This window comes from Manihot esculenta, chromosome 8 (assembly GCF_001659605.2).
Source record: "Manihot esculenta cultivar AM560-2 chromosome 8, M.esculenta_v8, whole genome shotgun sequence".
NCBI classification, from domain to species: Eukaryota; Viridiplantae; Streptophyta; class Magnoliopsida; order Malpighiales; family Euphorbiaceae; genus Manihot; species Manihot esculenta.
The window spans coordinates 2,604,906-2,625,113 of record NC_035168.2 but is presented as its reverse complement, the minus strand read 5'-3'; the positions used below and the strand labels follow the sequence as shown (position 1 = coordinate 2,625,113).

Here is a 20,208-nt window from a genome sequence, read left to right as displayed (position 1 = left end):
AGAGATTATGGCATTCTACAGCCTCTAGCTTTGGGAGTGCAGTTGTATGCAAGATCACAACATAAAATAGCCACAATGGTTTATAGCTTTGGTAGCTTTAATTCATTAATTCTGGAATTGAAGTGAAGCTTTACATTTGTTAAGCCTTGATTATTGAATTTTACAAGTATGGACATGTTAGACAGAATGAATCACAACATAGCTTACTTCTTTTCCACCTTATTTTTTAAGGGCCTCGTTCATTTGGGGCTTCTTCATGCTCCAAGCACCGAGTTTCTCCATTGTAATCGTCTCGGATCCATTATTAAATACAAACAAGTGAGCCTTACCAAGAATAGCCAAAGTAGGATAAACTCTAGACAATATTACAGTTTTGCCTTCGGCTCCAAAACTTTCCACCACTGAATGATCAATCAAACTCCTAAGTGAAAGCTTATTATTTGTTAAATCTACATCAACAAACCCAGCAAAGGATGGCTTATATAGTCCATTTCCCAAGGAAGAGCTGTTAGAAAAAGAGCCATTAAAAATAGCCATAATGTCTCAAATAAAGAGAGAATATGTTAAGGATTTAGTGAAAGGACAAACCTGCTTGCGTCTGAGCAAAGGAGAACTGCATGTTTAGTTGGTGCTTTGAATATTCTAAAGAACACTGGAGTAAACTCTTCTAGCTTTTCTGAGGCTAATGTCAAGAGCCCAAATGGTCCAAGACCACCCTCAACTTTGGATCCCTTTTGGGCACAGACGTCTAGTGCATCAAGTTTTTCCCATTTAGGGTCGAATGATTCAGCTTTGTCCAGGCTTGGGAATGAGAAGGTGACATCAACATCAGCCTGCCAATACAACAAGAATGGCCAAATTATTTCACTCAATCCAGTGTCTTCTTTTTCCTAAAATCTAAAAATTTAAAGCAAAAAGAATTAAAAACCTGGGCAGCAGTGATGCCTTTGACTTCAATATGTTCTCCTTTTTGGAGCTTTTGATTGCTTAATTGGACCTCGTTAGTTCTTAAAGTTTCCAATTCTTCAACAGGCCATTGTACAAGCTGTTTCCCATTAGCATCTAGCCAAACCTTTCTTGGAATTGCCTGAAATTATACAACCCAAAAGAAAAAAAAAATTTCAAAATACTCATTCAAGCATTAAACATTTTTAGTAACCAAATTATGAACATGTAATTACCTGGATTCCAGCCCATCCCTTTTCCTTGTCATCCTTCACAGTATCAGACTCATTAGCCCAACCCCACAAAATCCTCCTATGTTTACTTGGGTCAAAAAAAGTTTTGGAAGCATAAAAGTTGCCATAATCAAATCTAAGTCCACTCCACCCATCAATAGAATCCTCATCAGGAATATACTTATCATTCTCCTTATCATAAGTACCTATAGTGTAATACTCATATCTTGTTACATCTAAGCTAACTTTGAATGCATGCTTCCCTTTTTTCTCAAAAACTGATGTATCCAACCCGTTTTCACCCGACAATGAAACCGGGAAGAAATCCGGGCATTCCCACATACCCGTTTTCTCAAGTGAATGAAGAGGGCTTTCAGCTTTAACCCATTCCTTAAAATCCTTACTTCTATACAAATATGCAATGCCTGTATCCTTGTCTCTACTCCCTACCACCATCCTCCATTGCCCATCAACCAACCAAGCAGTAGTTGGATCACGAAATGCACTAGCATTCACACTCTTATCCGGATCCACTATTGGGTTGTGATCATCAGGCTTGTCCCACTCTCGGAGATACGGGTCCGACAAGTTTTTGGGTACTGCATAGTTTTGGACCTGACGTTTTTTTGGGTCAATTCCAGTGTAAAGGATCACAGGCTTGTCATCTGGAAGAATAGTTACTGAACCAGACCAACAGCCATTTTTATCAAACTCTTTTGATGGATAGATTGCATGTTCAAGGGCTTCCCAGTTGATTAAATCCTTTGATACTGAATGAGCCCAAACAATATTGCCCCACACTGCTCCCTTGGGGTTGTATTGGTAGAACAGATGATATAGACCTTTGTAGTACATTGGTCCTGAAAATTTACATTTTATGCAACACTAATTAATCAAGAAAAAAGAAATTTAGGAGAAATTTTTATAGTTTGATGTTTTGGAGACTCACCATTTGGATCTATTTCAAGTGTAATTGTACCCAATACATCAGCAGTCAATGTATGACATATTCCACAAAAGGGGAAAAAAGGTTAGCTCTTCATCTTCAAGATTGAACAATAATAATATCTTGAACATATTAGCTGCATACTTTAAATAAAATTTAATAGAAATTTTAAATAATTAAACAACTTTAATTGTTCAACCCATTAATATATTTGGACATGCGTTTGATTTGAATTAGACCTTCTTTATTATTAAATCAAAATCGGAATAGTCGATAAAAAGAAAATATTTTTTAAATATATTTAAAGTAATAATTTCACGTACAAACAAAGTAATAATTTATCAAAATAAAATTATATCTAATTTGTAATATAAACTTAATTAATTTTACTTGTCTGAATTTATTGTCTAAATATAAAATAAAGAAGAGAAAGATATATACCGTTTATCCAGTTCATGGGAGGTTGAAAATGGTAGGCAGTTCTGTGAACTTGACTGACCTTATCGGCTTTAAAATTTTGATACTCAACGTAAATCCTGTGAGATCCCAATACGCGGCCATTGTTACACAATACGAAGAGAAAAGCTAAAACTATAAGAAATTTTGATGTAACCATGATCGAAGAAAAAAGAAGAAATTCTATGTTAATGTTGAATTTGCGGGATGAGGGAAAATATATAAAGAAATTAAGTGTATGGACTATTTTTGAAAGAGAAAATGGAATTGGTGGTTGAAATTATGAATAATAAGTCTTCCATTAGAATTTTAGTTGGTTGTTATTTTTGGTAAAAAAAAAAATAGGATAAGGGAAAACAAAATATAGTATGCGAACTCAGAGGCTATAATAAGAGCGCAAATCATGAGCAAGCAGTTGGATTATCCAATATAATTAGGACATCCATCAACTCCAACTACATAAATTATAAATTTAATTAATTATTATTTTTATATTTATTTATTATTTTTATGATTATAAATAATTTATGGATACAAAAATTAATTTGAAGATAAAAAATTTATGATTAATAAGTTTTAAATCCATATTGGTAGGAACCGCAAAGAAGTACTTGATTTTATTAAAGACCGGATTTGGAAGAGGCTAGACTTTTGGTTGAGAAAACCATTGAGTTGGGCAGGTAAAGAAGTCATGATTAAAATAGTATTGCAGGCACTTTCCAATTATATTATGAATCTTTTTTTTTTTTGCTGCCAAAGACTTTATGTTATGAAATTTAACAGATAATGAATGCTTTCTAGTAGGGCAAATGAGAAAACTATCGTGAGGGTATAAGATGGATGGCTTGGGATCGGTTAGCGAAGCATAAAGGGGCTGGGAGTTTAGGGTTCAAGAGGATTCATGATTTTAATTTGACACTTCTAGGTAAGCAGTGTTGGCGTTTGCTTACTCCACCTTCATCTATTGTGGCTCTCGTCATGAAAGCATGATATTTCCCTAGTTCGTCGCTTTGGACAACATCACTTGGTCATAATCCTAACTATGTATGGCGTTCTATTTGGGAGTCCTGGTCGCTGGTACAACAAGACATTGTTTGTCGAATGGGTTCGGGCAGTGATATTTCTGTATGACACTCTCCATAGTTACCAAATCCTCACTATTCTTTTATTTCTACACTTCCTCTTCATCCTTGTGCTATTAATTGTGTTTCTGATTTAATTGTTGAGAACCGTTGGAACTTGCCTCTTATTGCCTCTGTGTTTAATGAACGAGATGTTCAACAGATTCTATCAATTCCACTTGGGCGTTCGTAAGTGTCGGACTGCATTAGTTGGAAGCTTGAACGAGATGGAGAATTTTCTGTGAAAAGTGCTTATAAGTTGCAATGTTCTTATACTTCTCCTTCTGCATTTATTTCGAGCCTTTGGAGCAAGTTTTGGAAATGCAAGATGCCCCCTAAAGTTCTTAATTTTGTTTGGAGGGCACTTTCGAATGTGGTGCCTTATTATGATGTGCTTCAACGACGTCAGATGCAAGTCTATAATGTATGTCCGGTTTGTCAGCATGGAAGTGAGACTATAATGCATAGTTTGATTCAATGTTCTTTTGCTCGAAAAGTTTGGATGTAAACTGATATAGGATAGGAGTATCTAGGTATTAATTCATTGATGGATTCATTCTTAGCTGTATTTATTCCAGCCTCTGTTGATAAATGCAAATTAATACTCATGGTTTGTTGGGCATTGTGGACTAATAGAAACTCTATTGTGTGGGAACATAATGGACAGTCTCCCTCTCAAGTCTCTCATATGGCCTCACGGTTCCTACAAAATTGGACTGCTGCTGCTTCTTCCTTAGCTACCAAGTTCAGATCATCTGCGTTCATGGCAACGGCCACCGGAAGAATGGCTGAAGGTCAATGTGGATGCATCTACTGTCTCGAGTCTGGATTTTGTGGGTTTAGATGTTGTTGTATATGACTCATATGAGGAGTTTGTGGCGGCTAAAATCTGGTGTTATCCAAGTTTCTTCTCGGCAAAAAATACAGAAACTATAGGCATTGTTGAAGTTTTAAGTTGGATAAAGAGTGAAGGTTGGCAGTAGGTTTTGATTGAATCGGATGTCCTTTCAATTGTTCAAGCAATTAATTCATCAGGTTTTACAGTTAAATCATCATTTTGTTTAATTGTTAATAATGGTAAATCTTTTTTAAGTGAGATCATTGATATTAAATGTTGTTTTAGTTATAGGTTTGCGAATATGGTTGTTCATTTGTTAGTAACGGGTGCCCATTCCGAATCAGAGTTTAGTGTTTGGTATGTTAATCCTCCATTTATTGTGACTTCTTTAATACAGTAATAAAATCATAAATATTTTTTTTCAAAACAAAAAATTATTAATTGCATCTTGATATATTTTATCAGACAAGTTAATTTATCTTATTAATCATTTATTAAATTAAATACTATCTAAATGATTATTATCAATTTGTAATAAAATTACTTTTTAATAAATATATAATACTAGCCGAATTTCCATGCTATATGCATAATAATATATATTTTTATTTTAAAAATTGATGTTTTTTTTATTTTACTACTTAAGTTTATAAATTATAAATAAAATTTATTTAAATTTTTTATTTTTATTTTAATTTAAATATTTTTTCTTATTATAATAATAATATTCAATTATTGTATAATCAATTGAAAATATCTTATTAATTCTTTTTTATATAAATTAATTATAATATATATTATTATTAACACTCACAGATTTAATGTGATGATAAGTGTATTTAAATAAATATGAGAGATTTTAGGTTTCACACCTCTAATTTCTAATTTCTAATTTTTAAAAAATATATTATTATTAAAATCTTCCTCTTTTGGTTTTCCTCACGACATCAACCGTTAGCTCTTAAAAACCATAAGAACTTGATGCTCCATTAACAACAATTAAGGAGTAGACTTTTTTTTTTTTTTTCTTTTTATAGATTTTGATTTGCGTATAAATTCAGGAACTGTGATTTTAGTTGAAGCAAAAAGATTAGAATGCATATCAATATCATAGAATTACTTAGTCTAGATTCCTATAATTAGACTAAATGCTTTCTTAGGCTTGGCAATACCTTGTATAGCTTCTTTGATTTCTTAATAAAGAGAAATATGATCAACGTATACAACAAAATTTCTTTTTTTATATTTTTTACTATTATCTAATATTTATAAATCTCATGATAGGTAATACAGTTTTAAACGGCAGAGGCCATTATGTTTTAATAACAACTCCACATGCCAATTTCATGAAGAAAGTGCAAGCAACACTTTATTTAGAAGAATTCACATGGCACCTTAGAGAAAATTTACCCTAATATATGAATACAGTTGTTAGAAATATCGAATCGAACCGAAAAATCATAATGAATCATATTGAAATTGAAAAAATTAATACTATAAAAATTGAATTATATTAAATTAAATGTATTTAAATATTTAATTTTAATTTTAATTTTTTATAAATAAATTTATTAAAAACAAATTGAAACTAAAACCGTAACAAAAATCGATTATATATATATATTTAATAATTTTAATAATATTATGATTTTATTATATTTTTAATAATATGTTTATATATTATATGTATTAATATAATTTTATAAATTTATATTATCAAAATTATATGATTCTATTTTAAAAATTCAAATATTAATTTTATAATTGTTAAATAATATATAGTAGAAAATTATAAATAAATAAAAATATAAACAAAATAATCATTTGTGAGTTATTTGAAACTTAATAAATATTTAGTTCGTGCATGCATATATACACTATCTTTTTAATTATTTTTATATATAATATCATCAAACTATTTTTATAAATTAAATTATTTATATAATTTAAATATAACTTTTTTTAACCATTAAATAATTATTGACAATATTATAAAATAAATATATATTCTAATTAATCATTAAAGATTTTACATACATGTATGTTTTTATGTGTATATATACTTATTATTTCAGATGAAAATATATTAATTATTTTATAATTTTTAATTATATAAATAAATTACATATTAGTAATATAATATATTTTATATATTAATTATACATATATTTTTTAATCAAAATTATATAATTAATTAATATAATATTTTATAATACATATTGATATTATTACTATTATTGTTTAAATGTTAGTATAATAATTTTTGTTATTATTTTCTCCTTGACAATCTATTGTTCACTAATTATTTTGATTTTTCCTTTTTTCTTCTCCGTGTACTTTGTCAGTAAAACAAAGTTAAAGGATTGAGACTACTCTCTTTAGTGAATGTTTACTTTCCATACTAAACCATTAATTTTTTATTTTCCAAACAAAGTTAAACCATTAATTTTTTATTTATTTAGTTAAATTACGAACCTTTTTACTTATTCGGCTAAACACGAAAAAATAAAATTTAATATATACACTGATTTATAAATTGCACATAAGGATTGAAAATAAAAATTTAATAGTTTTAATTCGTTAATTTTAGTAATAAGTGAACATTTTTATGCATTAAGTCTTGTTTGGAAAGCAAAAAATATGTGTTATTTTCAAATAAGAAACCAAATTAAATGTCACAATGCCTAAACATATTTGAGAGAATGAATCAAAACAAAACTAGTCAATTTTATCTTTAGCTCAGCTTCTTCTCCACCTATTCATTTTCTAATGGGTGCATTCATTAAAGGCTGCTTCATGCTCCAAGCATTGAGGTTCTCTACTGTAATAGTCTCAGACCCATTATTGAACACAAACAAGTGAGCCTTATCAAACACGCCCAACTTAGGATAAACCCTAGACAATATCACAATTTTGCCTCCAGCTCCAAAAGTTTCAACCACCGAATGATCTATCAAACTCCTAAGTGAAAGTTGCTTCTTTGTTAAATCTACATCAACAAACCCAGCAAATGATGGTTTGTATAGTCCATTCCCCAAGGAAGAGCTGTTCAAAAAAGAGCCAAAATGTATCAAAATTAGCTTATGGAACTTTATAAAAAGAGAATATGTTAAGGATTTAGTGAAAGAACAAACCTTGTTGCATCAGAGCAAAGGAGAACTACATGTTTGGTTGGTGCTTTGAATATTCTAAAGAACACTGGAGTAAATTCTTCTAGATTTTCTGATGCTAATGTCAAGAGTCCAAATGGTCCAAGACCACCCTGAGCTTTGGACCCCTTTTGGGCACAAACGTCTAGTGCATCAAGTTCTGCCCATTTAGGGTCAAATGGTTCAGCTTTGTCCAGGCTTGGGAATGAGAAGGTGACATCAACATCAGCCTGCCAATACAACAAGAATGTTCATACTATTTCACTCAAAATCTAGTGTCTTATTTTTTCCTAAAATTTAGAAATTTAAAGGAAAAAATTACAAACCTGAACAGCAGTGATGCCTTTGACTTCAAAATGTTCTCCCTGTTGGAGCTTTTGATTATTTAATTGAACCTTTTGGCCTCTTAAAGTCTCCAATTCTTCTACAGGCCATTGTATGACTTGTTTTCTACTGGCATCTAACGAAATCCTTCTTGGAATTGCCTAAAATTATAAAACCCAAAAAGTAAAAACCTTCACAGTAGTCGATTAAACAATTAAATAGCTTTACTAACCAAATTATCATAAGTAATTACCTGAATTCCAGCCCATCCCTTTTGCATATCATCCTTCACAGAATCAGACTCATTGGCCCAACCCCACAAAATCCTCCTATTCTTACTTGGGTCAAAAAAGGTTTTGGAAGCATAAAAGTTTCCATAATCAAATCTAAGCCCACCCCATCCATCAACAGAAGTATTATCAGGAGTGTATCTATCCTTCTTCTTATCATAAGTACCCACAGTATAGTACTCATATCTTGTAAGATCCAAGCTAACTTTTAATACATGCTTCACATTTTGCCCAACAACAGATGTCTCCAACCCGTTTTGACCCGATAACGAAACCGGGAAGAAATCTGGACACTCCCACATACCCGTTTTGGGAGATGAATGAAGAGGGTGTTTAGCTTTAACCCATTGCTTAAAATCCCTACTTCTATACAAATATGCAATACCTCTATGCTTCCTTTTACTTCCTACCAAGATCCTCCAATGCCCATCAGCCCACCAAGCAGTAGTTGGATCCCGGAATGCACTAGCATTCACAGTATTATCTGGATCCACTATCGGGTTATCATCGGGTTTGACCCACTCTCGGAGATATGGGTCGGTCAAGTTTTTGGGTACTGCATAGTTTTGGACCTGGCGTTGTTTTGGATCAATTCCAGTGTAAAGGATCATAGGCTTGTTTCCTGGAAGAATAGTTGCCGACCCGGACCAACACCCATTTATATCGAACCATTTTGATGGGTAGATTGCATGGTCAAGGGCTTCCCAGTTGATTAAATCTTTTGATACTGAATGAGCCCAAACAATATTGCCCCACACTACTCCTTTAGGGTTGTATTGGTAGAACAGATGATATAGCCCTTTGTAGTACATGGGTCCTGAAAAATTACATTTTATACAACCCTAATTAATCAATAAAAAAAATAACAAATTTACAAGAAATTTTGTAGTTTGATGTTTTGAAAACTCACCATTTGGATCTATTTCAAGTGTGAATTTGTCCCCAATACATCAGCAGTCAATGCATGGAGAAAAACAGATAAGTTAACTTAAATCCATCCTCTCAAGGGTTGTCAACTTTTAAGCAAAATATTCATTTAGTAATTTTCAGTGCAAAAGAATATATACCGTTTATCCAGTTCATGGGAGGCTGAAAATGGTAGCCAGTTCTATGAACTTGATTGACCTTATGAACTTTGAGATTTTGATACTGAGGGTAAATCTTGTGAGATCCCAGTACACAGCCATTGTTGCATAATGCTAAAAGAAAACCCAAAACTGCAAGAAGCTTTGGTGCAACCATGACTGAAGATGAAGAAGAAAGAGAGAGAGAGGAGTGGGAATTAAGAAAGAACTTATGGGATATATAGAGATAGTGTGTGAGCTATTTTTGGAAAAGAAAATAGAAATGATGGTCGAAATTATGAATAATAAGGTTTTGATTAAAATTTTAATTAGTTTTTATTTTGGTGGAAAAATAGGATAAAGGAAAACAAAACATAAAATGCCAACTCAAAGGTTATAATAAGAGCGCAAATCATGAGCAAGCAGTTGGAGTAGATACATGAAAGAATTTTTCAATTGAAGAATCCGTAAAGAGGCCAAGTTATTAGATATATTCGTTACATCATATTAATAAAAATAAAATACTAAATTTAATTGATTATTTTTCTTCAAACACTAGATTTAGGGTTTTTTTTTTAATGTAATTAATTCCAAGATTCAAATTCGAGACTTCTCGGCTTTAAAAACGATTTGAATATGAACGAATTAAAGTATTTTTTATGATTTAACTTTTAGTGTTCTAGATTTTGTAGTATGTAGTGTTTTGAGTACGAAGTATTTTGGAAAAGATAGCATTACCATGATTTGCTATTGTCATACATACAAAACGACAATGTGTAGTGTTGAAAGTGGTGGCCAAAATCTGGTGGTGATGGTCTTGTCAATTGCCATAGTGCCATTTTGGTACCTCCACTCATAACTCTTTCACATTTCATCACCTCACTCGATCATTGGTGGCCAAAATCTAGAGGAGTGCATATTTCGGTCTAAACAAAAAGCTGACAGAAATTTATCCAACAGAACATCACTTTCTGCTCTCGAGGAAACAAGAATTGTGTAAAGTGTCATACAGTAAGCACATAATTGATAACAGATTCAGCATCCTGAAGGCAAAAAAATTAAATCACCAACTGTGGAGCTCTGCCTCACTTTACATCCTTGTATTAAGCTACATATTACTGAAAATCCCAAGATGGGATTAATTTATCCTAATCACCAGAATTATGTAAAATACAAACTCCAGCACCCTCCTCCATTCTAATGCAATCCTAAGAATTTTCTGAAGGAAATAATAACAATGTACAAGATTCGTACATGGACAAATTGGGTCTCATTGGCAAGTAGATGATTGATGGTATACCAACAGCCAATAACTAGTTGAGTTGTACAAGGGGAGATCTTGGAATTAAAGATGGCTTTATTTCCTTCACCTCAAATGATTCGTAAGAATTATTTTCTCGGAATTCCTCAAGAAGATTTTCCATGGGCATTGCTCGAAGCGATTCAATAGTCCCCTTGCTGGGAATGTCTGGCTCACATCTCACTGGTGTTGTGCCTGTCGGTTCATAATTCTGGATAGAATAAAGAGGAAAATGTCAAACAAAGCAGAATAAACTGAAGACAAGACTGAGTATCTGATTTCAAAATCTCATATAAGCACTCGGGAAACTTCAACGTTGTACATTTTCAAAAACTGTCAGAAAATTCTCAGAACCAGTTGAGCAAATGAATTAGCATTGGAATACTTGAGTGATTCACATGGTTTGAAGACGACAAAAAGTTTTGTATATGGGCGAGCAGGTAAAATGCTAATCAACTTACCATATATTGTTGCTCAAAGGTTTCCAGTGCTTTTCCCTCAATGGCTGTTGACTGGCCAGAATGATCCTCCATGAAACTCTGAAGAATGTCTGCATGAGCTTTGACAGTTTGCAAGATTCCAGATACTGATTCCCGCTCCTGTTCTGATATATCTGTAGAAATTTCCAAAACATAGAGGCCCCAGATTTTTAGTATTTGTGGGGTAGGAAGTTAGAAATACGTCCAAAAACACAAACCAAAAGCACAACTACCATGTTCAACTTTTTCTTTATTACACTGCTCCTAATGCGAATGTATGCAAACCTACTCAGGCAAGTGAAACTTCATGAAAAATGAAATATTTTTTACTTAAAGTTTATCTATTAATGATTAAAGTAAATTAAATTACGTAGTAAAAAGTATCCATACTATTTTTCCCCCTGGAATCATGGATATTTTTTCATAGCTGGAAAAGAAGGAAAGCTAATTTGAAAACCTTAAAAATGTTGATATAGCGTGTGTGTCTATATACACATAATCAAAGGTTATCTTTCATCTGCTTTCTCAATGAAATACCAATAGCAATTGATAGAACTCAAGATCCACTAGAGAATGACACTCACTGTCAATATGCTCAAGGAAATCATTACTATTCCTTGCCACATCTTGCTCAGCTGCAGCCCTTGCAGAACAAATCTCAATATCATGTTGCTCAATGCTGTCAAATGCATTTCTGTACAAAAGCAGTTTAAAAGAGTGATCATAGAGAATATAAATGAATCAACAAAATGAGACAAATATGAGATGAACCAAGAGTATAGAAAATCCAAACAAAATGATCCAGTTTCATACCTGGTAAGTGACATCAAGGATGGAACATGTTTACGGCCCATGTCATTCACCGTCTCACAAGTCATTTTCCAGTGCTTGAAAGCTGATTCAGTAGTGGATAAACTAAACAAAAGAAACGTAGCAAAGAAGTCAATAAAAAACAAGGATAACTCTTTTAGGCACATACGAGTTTCACAATAAACGCTAGTTCGGTGGTTGGATGTGTCCATTCATAAGTAAACCATTTTGACACACACAACGGTTACAATTAGTTGCTGAAAAGAGTTGTATATATGTCCAATCACTATCCATGAATCATTCCTCATAGTCTTCTAATTTCTACCAACTTGTTCTCAAGAACGTAGATCCAGCAGAAACATTGATACAAACCAAAACCAAAAGAACTTCCAACATACCTTTGTTGTAAGAGTAACTCCATACGACAATGCTTCACAGCAGAGTAATCTGCACAATCCTTAGCATCATTCTCAGCTTGCATAGAAAATTCCTGCCATTTTCGCTTTGCATCTGTTGTTATACCCTCCATTGAAGAAGCATGCACATCCAAATTTGCCTTGTTCCCAATGGCAGTTTCTCTAAGATCAACAAGCCTTGCGTCCACCTATAAACTCGACTTTCAGTTCGACTTCGCAACAGATATATTGAGAAAGTAAAAAAGCATTTGAAAGAAGCAAACCAGCTCTTTTTGACGCCGAATGTGATTGGAGACTAGATTGCTGATATCAGCAACGAGCTTCTCAGCATCAGATTTTGATTGCTCCTGCATAGGAAAATCTTCGAGTCAGCAGTGTTTGAACAGCGCATAAATTCTTCGTCTAACTATGACAACGTCTGTGTAGCATACCTCATAAGCCTTCTGAAAATCAGTAATGCTTTTCAATTGAATTTCATCAGCTTGAGCTGCATCATTCTGCAGCCCTTGGGATTGTTCTAAAAGCTTTTCGAGAAATCCATTCATGAAGTCGGAAACCTCCTTTATCCGCTCACCACTGACATGGAATTTCTATTGATTTCCAAGTCATTCCAAATCCAAACAAAAGCAGAAAAAGAATTAAAAGCAGCAAGAAAATATATAAAAACCAAAAATGAGAATAGGGTTCATTGGCAAACAAGAAGCATGCATATTTCAAGTGTATGTACATATACACACACAAATTAAAATCAAGCCTTAAAGATAAATTTATACGAATTCGCCACCTATATCAATAATAATGCTTAAAAACTGATACGTCGCATAGCTTCTTTTGTTAGTATTTTGTATTTTAATATACAAAAGTTAAATTATAAACGTTTATTTAAATATTTTTAAATTTTAACAAATTAGTTATTCAAAATTTCTTCTACTACAATATATATATATATATATATATAAATTACTATTTAAAAATAATTCATTGACATTTGAAATAAAATTATAATAAATTAAAAATTTTATTAATAATAAAATTTTTAGCATGATTTTATAATATAAATAAAAATATTATAAAATAACAAATAATCTCCGGGATAAGCAGGTAAAACGACTAGTTCTCATTAAAAGCCTGTTTTAGAAAAATTTCTCATACAAAATATTTTAGAAAAGCAAAGATAAACACAACACGTAAATACAAATTCCATGAACTCAACATTTCAAATAATAAAATCAAAATTTTATTATTTAATCTATATAATTTAGTGAAACTAATTATTTCGTTCCTATATTCTCAATAATATTATTAAATAGTTCATTTTTTCAAATTATTAACTATTTAATTTTTATATTTATTTAAAATATTAATATGTGTAAAATTACTAGAATGCCCTTACTTTTAATTAGTATTAATAATTTTATAATATAACTATTTAGTGCTTATAATTTCAAATATATAATTATTTAATCTCATAATTTCAAAATGAAAATTGTTTAACCCTTGCCATTAACTAAAGATATTAAATAGTTAACCGTACAACGACTATTTAGTAAAAAAAACAGTGAATTTTACTTTTTTACTATACGGAGTAAATAGTTGTTTTCCTTAATAAATTTTACCAATCAAGCAAAAAATACAAAAGGGCCATGATCGAGTTATATATCGAACCTGACGCAGTTCCCTAGCAAAAAGTGCCATTTCTCCCTGATGGGTTGAAATAGTACTCTGAAGATCCTCAAATATCGATGACGCCTGACCAGCCTCTGATGCCAGATACTAATTGAAAAATCAAATTAAGCACAAACATCAATGGAGCAGTTAAAAGTAGATAAACGGCCAAGTTACTCAAATTGTTGCTACTTACATCTTCAATAGACTGTACATTAGAAGAAGCCAGAGATGAAATTTCCTCTAAGCCTGCAATAGAGCTAGCCTTGTGCAATCGCACGACATTTTGCACTGCCTCAATGTGGGAAATATATAAAGCCCTCGAAGTTGTCAATTTCTTCTTCATATCCTTCACCGCCTATAGGGAAGTATTTGCAGTATATGGAATAAAATCAACCTTAATTGTGTCCAAAATAAAAACTAATATAACAAGACCGCTATTTGAAGATAAAATTAGAAGAGGGAAAAAAGGCAAATGGAACATGGCGTTTTTTTTTCCAATACCTTATCATGTATGTCTAGGAAAGAATGACAAAGTTTCTCGACACACTGAAGAAGTTCATCTTGCTTCGACATTGATGAAGCAACCATGTCCTGAAGAGAACCAACTTGCCGGGAGAGCTCCTTTTGGAAATTGGTCGCCAGCGCTCTATTATCAGCATTCAGCTTATCTTCTCTTCCTATAGAATGTTGGCATTGAATACTCAACACCTTAAATTTAAATGTTCACAAAGCCTCACATTAACAAATAAGGATAACGTACCAATTTTTTGGAATAAAGAAGCATTATCTTGAAGAGCTTTCTCCAAGTCAGATCGCAAAACACATGCTTGATGAGCCAAAGCATTCTCTGTTTCAAAGATAATATTAAAAAAGAATTTTAAAAAAAAAAACAGCCCCATTAATAATACAACCAAAAGAAAACCTTAAACATCCAGCAAAATAGTCAGACGTGCCTGCTTTTCTATGTTGGGATATGATAAAATCCCTCTCCTTCAAAGCATAATGACACTTCTTCAATTCTTCCTCAGTACTAGCGAGCAATTTGGAGGTTTCATTCAAGTTTTTCTGCATTTACAAGGATCAGTATTTATATATTCATAAATAAGAACCGTATAAGATACATAGATATCCAATTTACCTCAGTGGCAGCAAGGTTTTTGCTCAAATTGGAACATTCTTGAACTTGGGTATCATATTTTTCTTGCAACTCCTCAAGTTGCTGTTTTGCAATACACCAGCCATGTGATGTGAATTTGGATATCGTGATAATAAATAAAAAATATAGTCTCTTGGAGATGGCGGTGTGGACTAACCTTCTGATGGCTTTCTATAGTAACTCCCATTTGTTCTATCTGATCGGCCATGGCCTAAACAAAACAAGAAGAAACATGCAAGAAAACAGGTTTAAAAATTACACCTTTCCGCGAACCAAATCTACTAAAATCATTAATGAAAAGACCATAACGGTTCATTCGTATAAAGTTATTGTTTTAGGAGAAATACTAAGAAAAGAAACTACTCCTCTCCAAGTAAACTACGATAGAGGAACTAAACAACAGAACATCCTCAAAATATATACAAATGAACACACACATATATTCATGACTAAGGAGAAAATAATAAAATCAAGGGAAAATAGTGAAATACCTTTCTTTCACTCTCCTCTTGAATGTATCTTTCCTTCGGGATATAAACCCCATTCTTTTCACGTGCAGCATACACCTCTGTATAAAATGGCAGCATTGTTACACTTGAATAAAATACTATATAAAAATTTATTCCAATTCCAGTCACTTGCGTACATACATTTTGCACTTATTAAGTTCCTTACCTGCCTTAAGCCTTTCAATCTCTCCATAAAGGTCCTTGATAAGAGTTGATTTCATCATTTTTTGGTTCACCTACAAATAACCAAAATAAACTTCCCTAAGGAAATTAAAAACATCTGGCTAGGTCGTCATCTATTACATGCAAGCACTTACTAAGATATGATATAAATAAAGAGTTCCCAAACCAAACAATGCAGCACTTCAGCTTCAGCGAAAAAAGAGGTACAAAATAGAGAAACAGAGAAGCATAACCCTTCCATAATGGAAGAGAGAAATCATCAGTGTGTAGAGATGATTGCAAGGTAACACTAACTTTTGAGATACTTTCTATAGCAGAACGTGTAGTTGACAAAAGCAGCCACTCAGAAGTCAAAACAGTTTGACAATGCAAAAGACAAAAAAATTTCCTGTGTTCTAGGACACTTGTAAACAATAACATAGAAGTCCATGCAACCCCCCCTTCCACCACGGCATTTTATCAAATGTGATTTTGGAGTCCTTATGTTACATGAAGCAGATCATTCATCAAACGAGAGCACTGCATGATGGGCTAAATAAGATATTACTATCATCTTATGAAACACAAGGGAAAGCTTTGGAAGAAAATGTCGGAATATTAAGGAACTTCTATGTACTTATTAAACCAGTTCAAAATAATTTCGAACAATTTGCAAACAAACCTCTGGCTTATTTTTTATATTCTTAGCCCTGTGTGCGTAATCCAGTGTACTCAATGTCTCCTCGAGACAATGAACAGCTGGTGAAACTGTAGCAATAATGCATGTTTTCGTTCTTCCCCCAAGTGAATCACGAAGTAACCTAGTGAGCTTGCTATCCCTGGTCAATTTAAATATAAAAATAAAATAGGTAAAAGTTAGCAGAACATAGATTATAGCCTACAGCAAAATAATTAAGGAAGCAGTTTAAAACCTGTATGGGACATGCCCAAGATGCTCAACAAGAGCATTAATGACGCGACCCAAAGTAAGTAAACTTTTGTTGATTTCACCAGCTTCTCTTGCGCGGCCCTATTAGATAACAAGAATGATCATTTAGCCTGAAATTAATTCTAAAATTTCTCAACTGATGAAAATTCCAAGTAACTAGTGTCAGATCAATAAAATATACCTCCCGAGCACCAGAACGGGAAATATTTTCTGAACCAGCTAGATCAACCAAATTCAACTTTCCGCATTTGATTAGCTCTTCACCTTCAGGAGTTGCTTCCTTTATATGTATTGTAATGGAAAAAAGAGAATGCGACCGACTAAAACAAAAAACATGATCTTATTTTTACAAGAAGAAACAAAATTAAAATTTTGGCTTAACCAAAAAAACAGCAAAAGAACTGTAACCTTGATTGCTTGTTTAACAAAGTTTCTGCAGTGCGACGTTTTGCAGACCCCCTTTCAAGAAGGGTAAATATCTCACTTGCACTTGTTACTATTTCCTCCTCCAGACCTCTTACTAGAACTCCACCTTTCCCATCCTCCATTAGAGGCAACTGCTTCTTTTGCTTATCCTCCAAAGCAACTTTAGAAATTTCTTCTGGGGCAAGCAGATCAGTGATCTCCTCGTTGTACAGTTCTAAGAAAGTAACCTTCACACTATATTCAGCATTCTGGCTTTCAAGTGTATCAAATATTTGTTTAACAGCTCTTGGTATAACCCCTGCTTCTGGAGGCAGTTCTCCATGAGGCCCACTCTGTCCAAGTATTTCATCACATGGTAAAATCAACAATGTGGCTATTAAAGACGAAAAGAAAGCAAAACAACCATCAAACGCTCATATGCTATACCTTTGACCGTTTGCATTCCCCTTCCATTGTGTATGTTTTACCTGTACCAGTTTGACCATATGCAAAAATAGTACAGTTAAAGCCTTCCAAAACTTCATTTACAATTGGCACCATTGCTTGTTCATAAAGATCTTTTTGCCGAGCAGAGGGACCAAAGACCTATATGCACCGTAAGCTAGTATCAGAGTCTGCCACCATTAGAACATTACAAATGTATTCCTACTCCATTCTTAGAAAATAACTAAAAATATTACATTGAAGACCTCAAATGAAATTGAATGTCATTGTTAAAAAAATAATTAAAAGAAAAAGATGATGCGAACTTGATTCATATAGCATATTGCATTTATTTGCATAAGTATATTTCAATTCAATTGAAGAAATATGTAGAGACTTTTTCCAGGGAATTGTCACCAGGGGAATATGGTTAGATCACAAGGGCACATTGTGTAGTGAGCTCCGTTGGTCCACAGACCAGCAACTGTAACTTAAAGGGATGAAATCATAAATATGCACATCCATATGACCCTTTGGCAGCAGTCAAGTAGAGCCACAAATAAGTGGACGCTTATTGAACGTTTAAGTTAAAGCTCAAACAGGGTAAAGCTTAGTAATGAAAGAGTTTTAACGCAAGTTGCAAAGCCCTGAAAGACCTAGAAATGCAGAAGCGAAGGGATGGTAATTATCCAAAGCTTTATGAGTGGCAATATGGTGCAGACGATCTAATTATGTTAAAGAAGCATTGGCATTCACAGAACTCAACCTTCATACTGAACAGTAAACACCGAAATGGGAATGTCTCAGATGCCAAACCGTATTCTGGGTACAGTAGCATGAATGATTGAAGCAAAAGCTCAAAAATGGCAAATATGGCAAATGCGAACGATTCATTAGAACCCACTAAATTGAAGTGCTGCATTGACCTCATGCAGACACCAGCATGTCCTAACCTGGTCATACTATAAAGAAATTGTAGACACTAAACAAGCATAAGCAAAATTAAACCCCTACAAACATAAGCAAAACGTAAAGTGTCGCATCATCCAAGCATCATCCTCAGCATTAAAAATAGGAAAACAAAACAAATTGAATCTTTTTTTAAAATTAAATAGAGAAAATAACCTTGTCGAAAGTGAATACTCTATCAATATGCTTCCCAGCAATACTCTGCGAAACAGCAACCTCTCTCTGGTATTCATTGCAAGTAACAACCTGAGGAGCATTGTTCCTCAACTCATCGTCACTAAATGGTCTGCCAAAATCAACATATACAATAATAAACACAAAAATTTTCAATTAATCCATAAATACTGCAAGCAAACAGAAATCCATCCAAGTAAATGTTATAAAAACAAAAACCTAACCACACCTGCAACGAAGAAGCACTTGAACATTAACGCCTTTCTCTTTCTCATGACGAGCAGACATCTTTTCGAATATCAGAAGCCGCCAACATACACTGTTTGATCCAGTAGCTCTCTCTCGCTCTCTCTCTCGTTGTGGCTCAAGGGGAGTGAATCTGCGAGATGTGAAAGTGAGAGCGGGCTGAGGATGGGATTTGAATTTTGAGACCCGCTCGCTTGGAAAAGATCGAACGGTTAGATTTTGAAGGCTCGTCTAGATCGGACGGTTAAAATTTGTTCGGATTCAGGCTGCGTTTTGGGAGGTGAATCGGTAGGGTAGGACTTGAAATTTGTAAAGTGGGTCGGACAAGGCCAAGCCCACAACTGCAGACACCACCCCAATCATGTTTTCAATTTTACCCTCCATTTTACTTTTAGAATAATCAGCCCAATTATAAAATATTTTCCACATAAAATATTATTTTTTATTTTTTATTTTTAATTTAAAAAATAAAATATATAAAAATATTATATAAAAATATTAATAAAATTTTTAAAATATAAAAAAAAATGACTTTCTTTTTTTAAAAATAAAAACATAATTTTTCTTTTTACTAAAAAAATATTTTTCTTTAACTAATTTTTTGAGTATTTAAAATATTAGTAAATATGAAAATTATTTTTCAAAAAAATACTTTTCGCATTTTTTAAGTTTAGAACGCTTAAAAATTTTAATTAATAAAAAATATTTTTTAATCAAAAAGAAAATTTTAATAATTTTAAAGAAAATATATTTCTCTTTTTTAAGAAAAATCATTTCTATATTTTGAGAATTATTAAATTTTTTATGTATAAATTTATTAATATATTTTATTTTTAAATTAAAATTGAATAGTATGAAATAAGTTATATTTTAATGAAAAATATTTTTTTAAATATAAATTATTTTATATAAATAAACCGAAATTAAATTTGAATGTGTTAAGTCTGGTTTTCAAGTATGACATGGACTATGTCCGGTCTACTTAAAACCATACACCTTTTCAAAACTCCACCAGCCTACTATTATTTTTTTTTACCATACAATAGTTTCAAGTTTTGTAGTAAATTACGTCAATCACTATCCATATGCATATATTTTATTATCATATGTTAAGCAGGCCTTCGCACCCGATGCCACAAAAACCAAACCTCATCA

General features: G+C 32.6%; 3 protein-coding genes across 3 annotated transcripts; all 3 read right to left on the bottom strand.

The window, feature by feature from the left end:
• Positions 1 to 75: 75 nt before the first annotated feature.
• Positions 76 to 2,814, bottom strand: LOC110621386 (beta-fructofuranosidase, insoluble isoenzyme 1). The gene is made up of 6 exons (XM_021765666.2): positions 2,566 to 2,814; positions 2,128 to 2,136; positions 1,182 to 2,038; positions 929 to 1,087; positions 589 to 833; positions 76 to 505 (listed from the first exon to the last, which is right to left on the bottom strand). The coding sequence occupies exons 1-6, from the start codon at positions 2,738 to 2,740 to the stop codon at positions 220 to 222; spliced, it is 1,731 nt and encodes a 576-aa protein (XP_021621358.1). The 5' UTR covers positions 2,741 to 2,814; the 3' UTR covers positions 76 to 219.
• Positions 2,815 to 7,265: 4,451 nt separating this feature from the next.
• On the bottom strand, positions 7,266 to 9,556 carry LOC110621703 (beta-fructofuranosidase, insoluble isoenzyme 1). The gene is made up of 6 exons (XM_021765990.2): positions 9,370 to 9,556; positions 9,213 to 9,221; positions 8,266 to 9,119; positions 8,015 to 8,173; positions 7,674 to 7,918; positions 7,266 to 7,584 (listed from the first exon to the last, which is right to left on the bottom strand). The coding sequence occupies exons 1-6, from the start codon at positions 9,542 to 9,544 to the stop codon at positions 7,299 to 7,301; spliced, it is 1,728 nt and encodes a 575-aa protein (XP_021621682.1). The 5' UTR covers positions 9,545 to 9,556; the 3' UTR covers positions 7,266 to 7,298.
• Positions 9,557 to 10,305: 749 nt separating this feature from the next.
• Positions 10,306 to 19,211, bottom strand: LOC110620403 (kinesin-like protein KIN-5C). Its single transcript, XM_043958739.1, has 23 exons — positions 19,037 to 19,211; positions 18,790 to 18,919; positions 17,668 to 17,826; positions 17,224 to 17,573; positions 16,997 to 17,135; positions 16,799 to 16,896; positions 16,549 to 16,705; positions 15,871 to 15,940; positions 15,687 to 15,763; positions 15,353 to 15,406; positions 15,178 to 15,258; positions 14,993 to 15,104; positions 14,800 to 14,886; positions 14,541 to 14,716; positions 14,233 to 14,394; positions 14,037 to 14,144; positions 12,803 to 12,961; positions 12,635 to 12,718; positions 12,354 to 12,559; positions 11,959 to 12,060; positions 11,730 to 11,839; positions 11,128 to 11,279; positions 10,306 to 10,877 (listed from the first exon to the last, which is right to left on the bottom strand). The coding sequence occupies exons 1-23, from the start codon at positions 19,093 to 19,095 to the stop codon at positions 10,680 to 10,682; spliced, it is 3,030 nt and encodes a 1,009-aa protein (XP_043814674.1). The 5' UTR covers positions 19,096 to 19,211; the 3' UTR covers positions 10,306 to 10,679.
• Between the last annotated feature and the right edge of the window lie 997 nt (positions 19,212 to 20,208).

What these genes read in the sequence shown, in the direction of transcription:
- LOC110621386 (XM_021765666.2), bottom strand. Translation starts at nt 2,740, where the DNA reads ATGGTTACATCAAAATTTCTTATAGTTTTAGCTTTTCTCTTCGTATTG. An exon ending in AAGGCATCACTGCTGCCCAG is followed by an intron (nt 834 to 928) that starts GTTTTTAATTCT and finishes TTGTATTGGCAG; the next exon opens with GCTGATGTTGATGTCACCTT. An exon ending in CTTTGCTCAGACGCAAGCAG is followed by an intron (nt 506 to 588) that starts GTTTGTCCTTTC and finishes TTTTTCTAACAG; the next exon opens with CTCTTCCTTGGGAAATGGAC.
- LOC110621703 (XM_021765990.2), bottom strand. Translation starts at nt 9,544, where the DNA reads ATGGTTGCACCAAAGCTTCTTGCAGTTTTGGGTTTTCTTTTAGCATTA. An exon ending in AGGGATGGGCTGGAATTCAG is followed by an intron (nt 8,174 to 8,265) that starts GTAATTACTTAT and finishes TTATAATTTTAG; the next exon opens with GCAATTCCAAGAAGGATTTC. An exon ending in AAGGCATCACTGCTGTTCAG is followed by an intron (nt 7,919 to 8,014) that starts GTTTGTAATTTT and finishes TTGTATTGGCAG; the next exon opens with GCTGATGTTGATGTCACCTT.
- LOC110620403 (XM_043958739.1), bottom strand. Translation starts at nt 19,095, where the DNA reads ATGTCTGCTCGTCATGAGAAAGAGAAAGGCGTTAATGTTCAAGTGCTT. An exon ending in GAGTATTCACTTTCGACAAG is followed by an intron (nt 17,827 to 18,789) that starts GTTATTTTCTCT and finishes CGGTGCATATAG; the next exon opens with GTCTTTGGTCCCTCTGCTCG. An exon ending in CCTTTGAGCAACAATATATG is followed by an intron (nt 10,878 to 11,127) that starts GTAAGTTGATTA and finishes TATTCTATCCAG; the next exon opens with AATTATGAACCGACAGGCAC.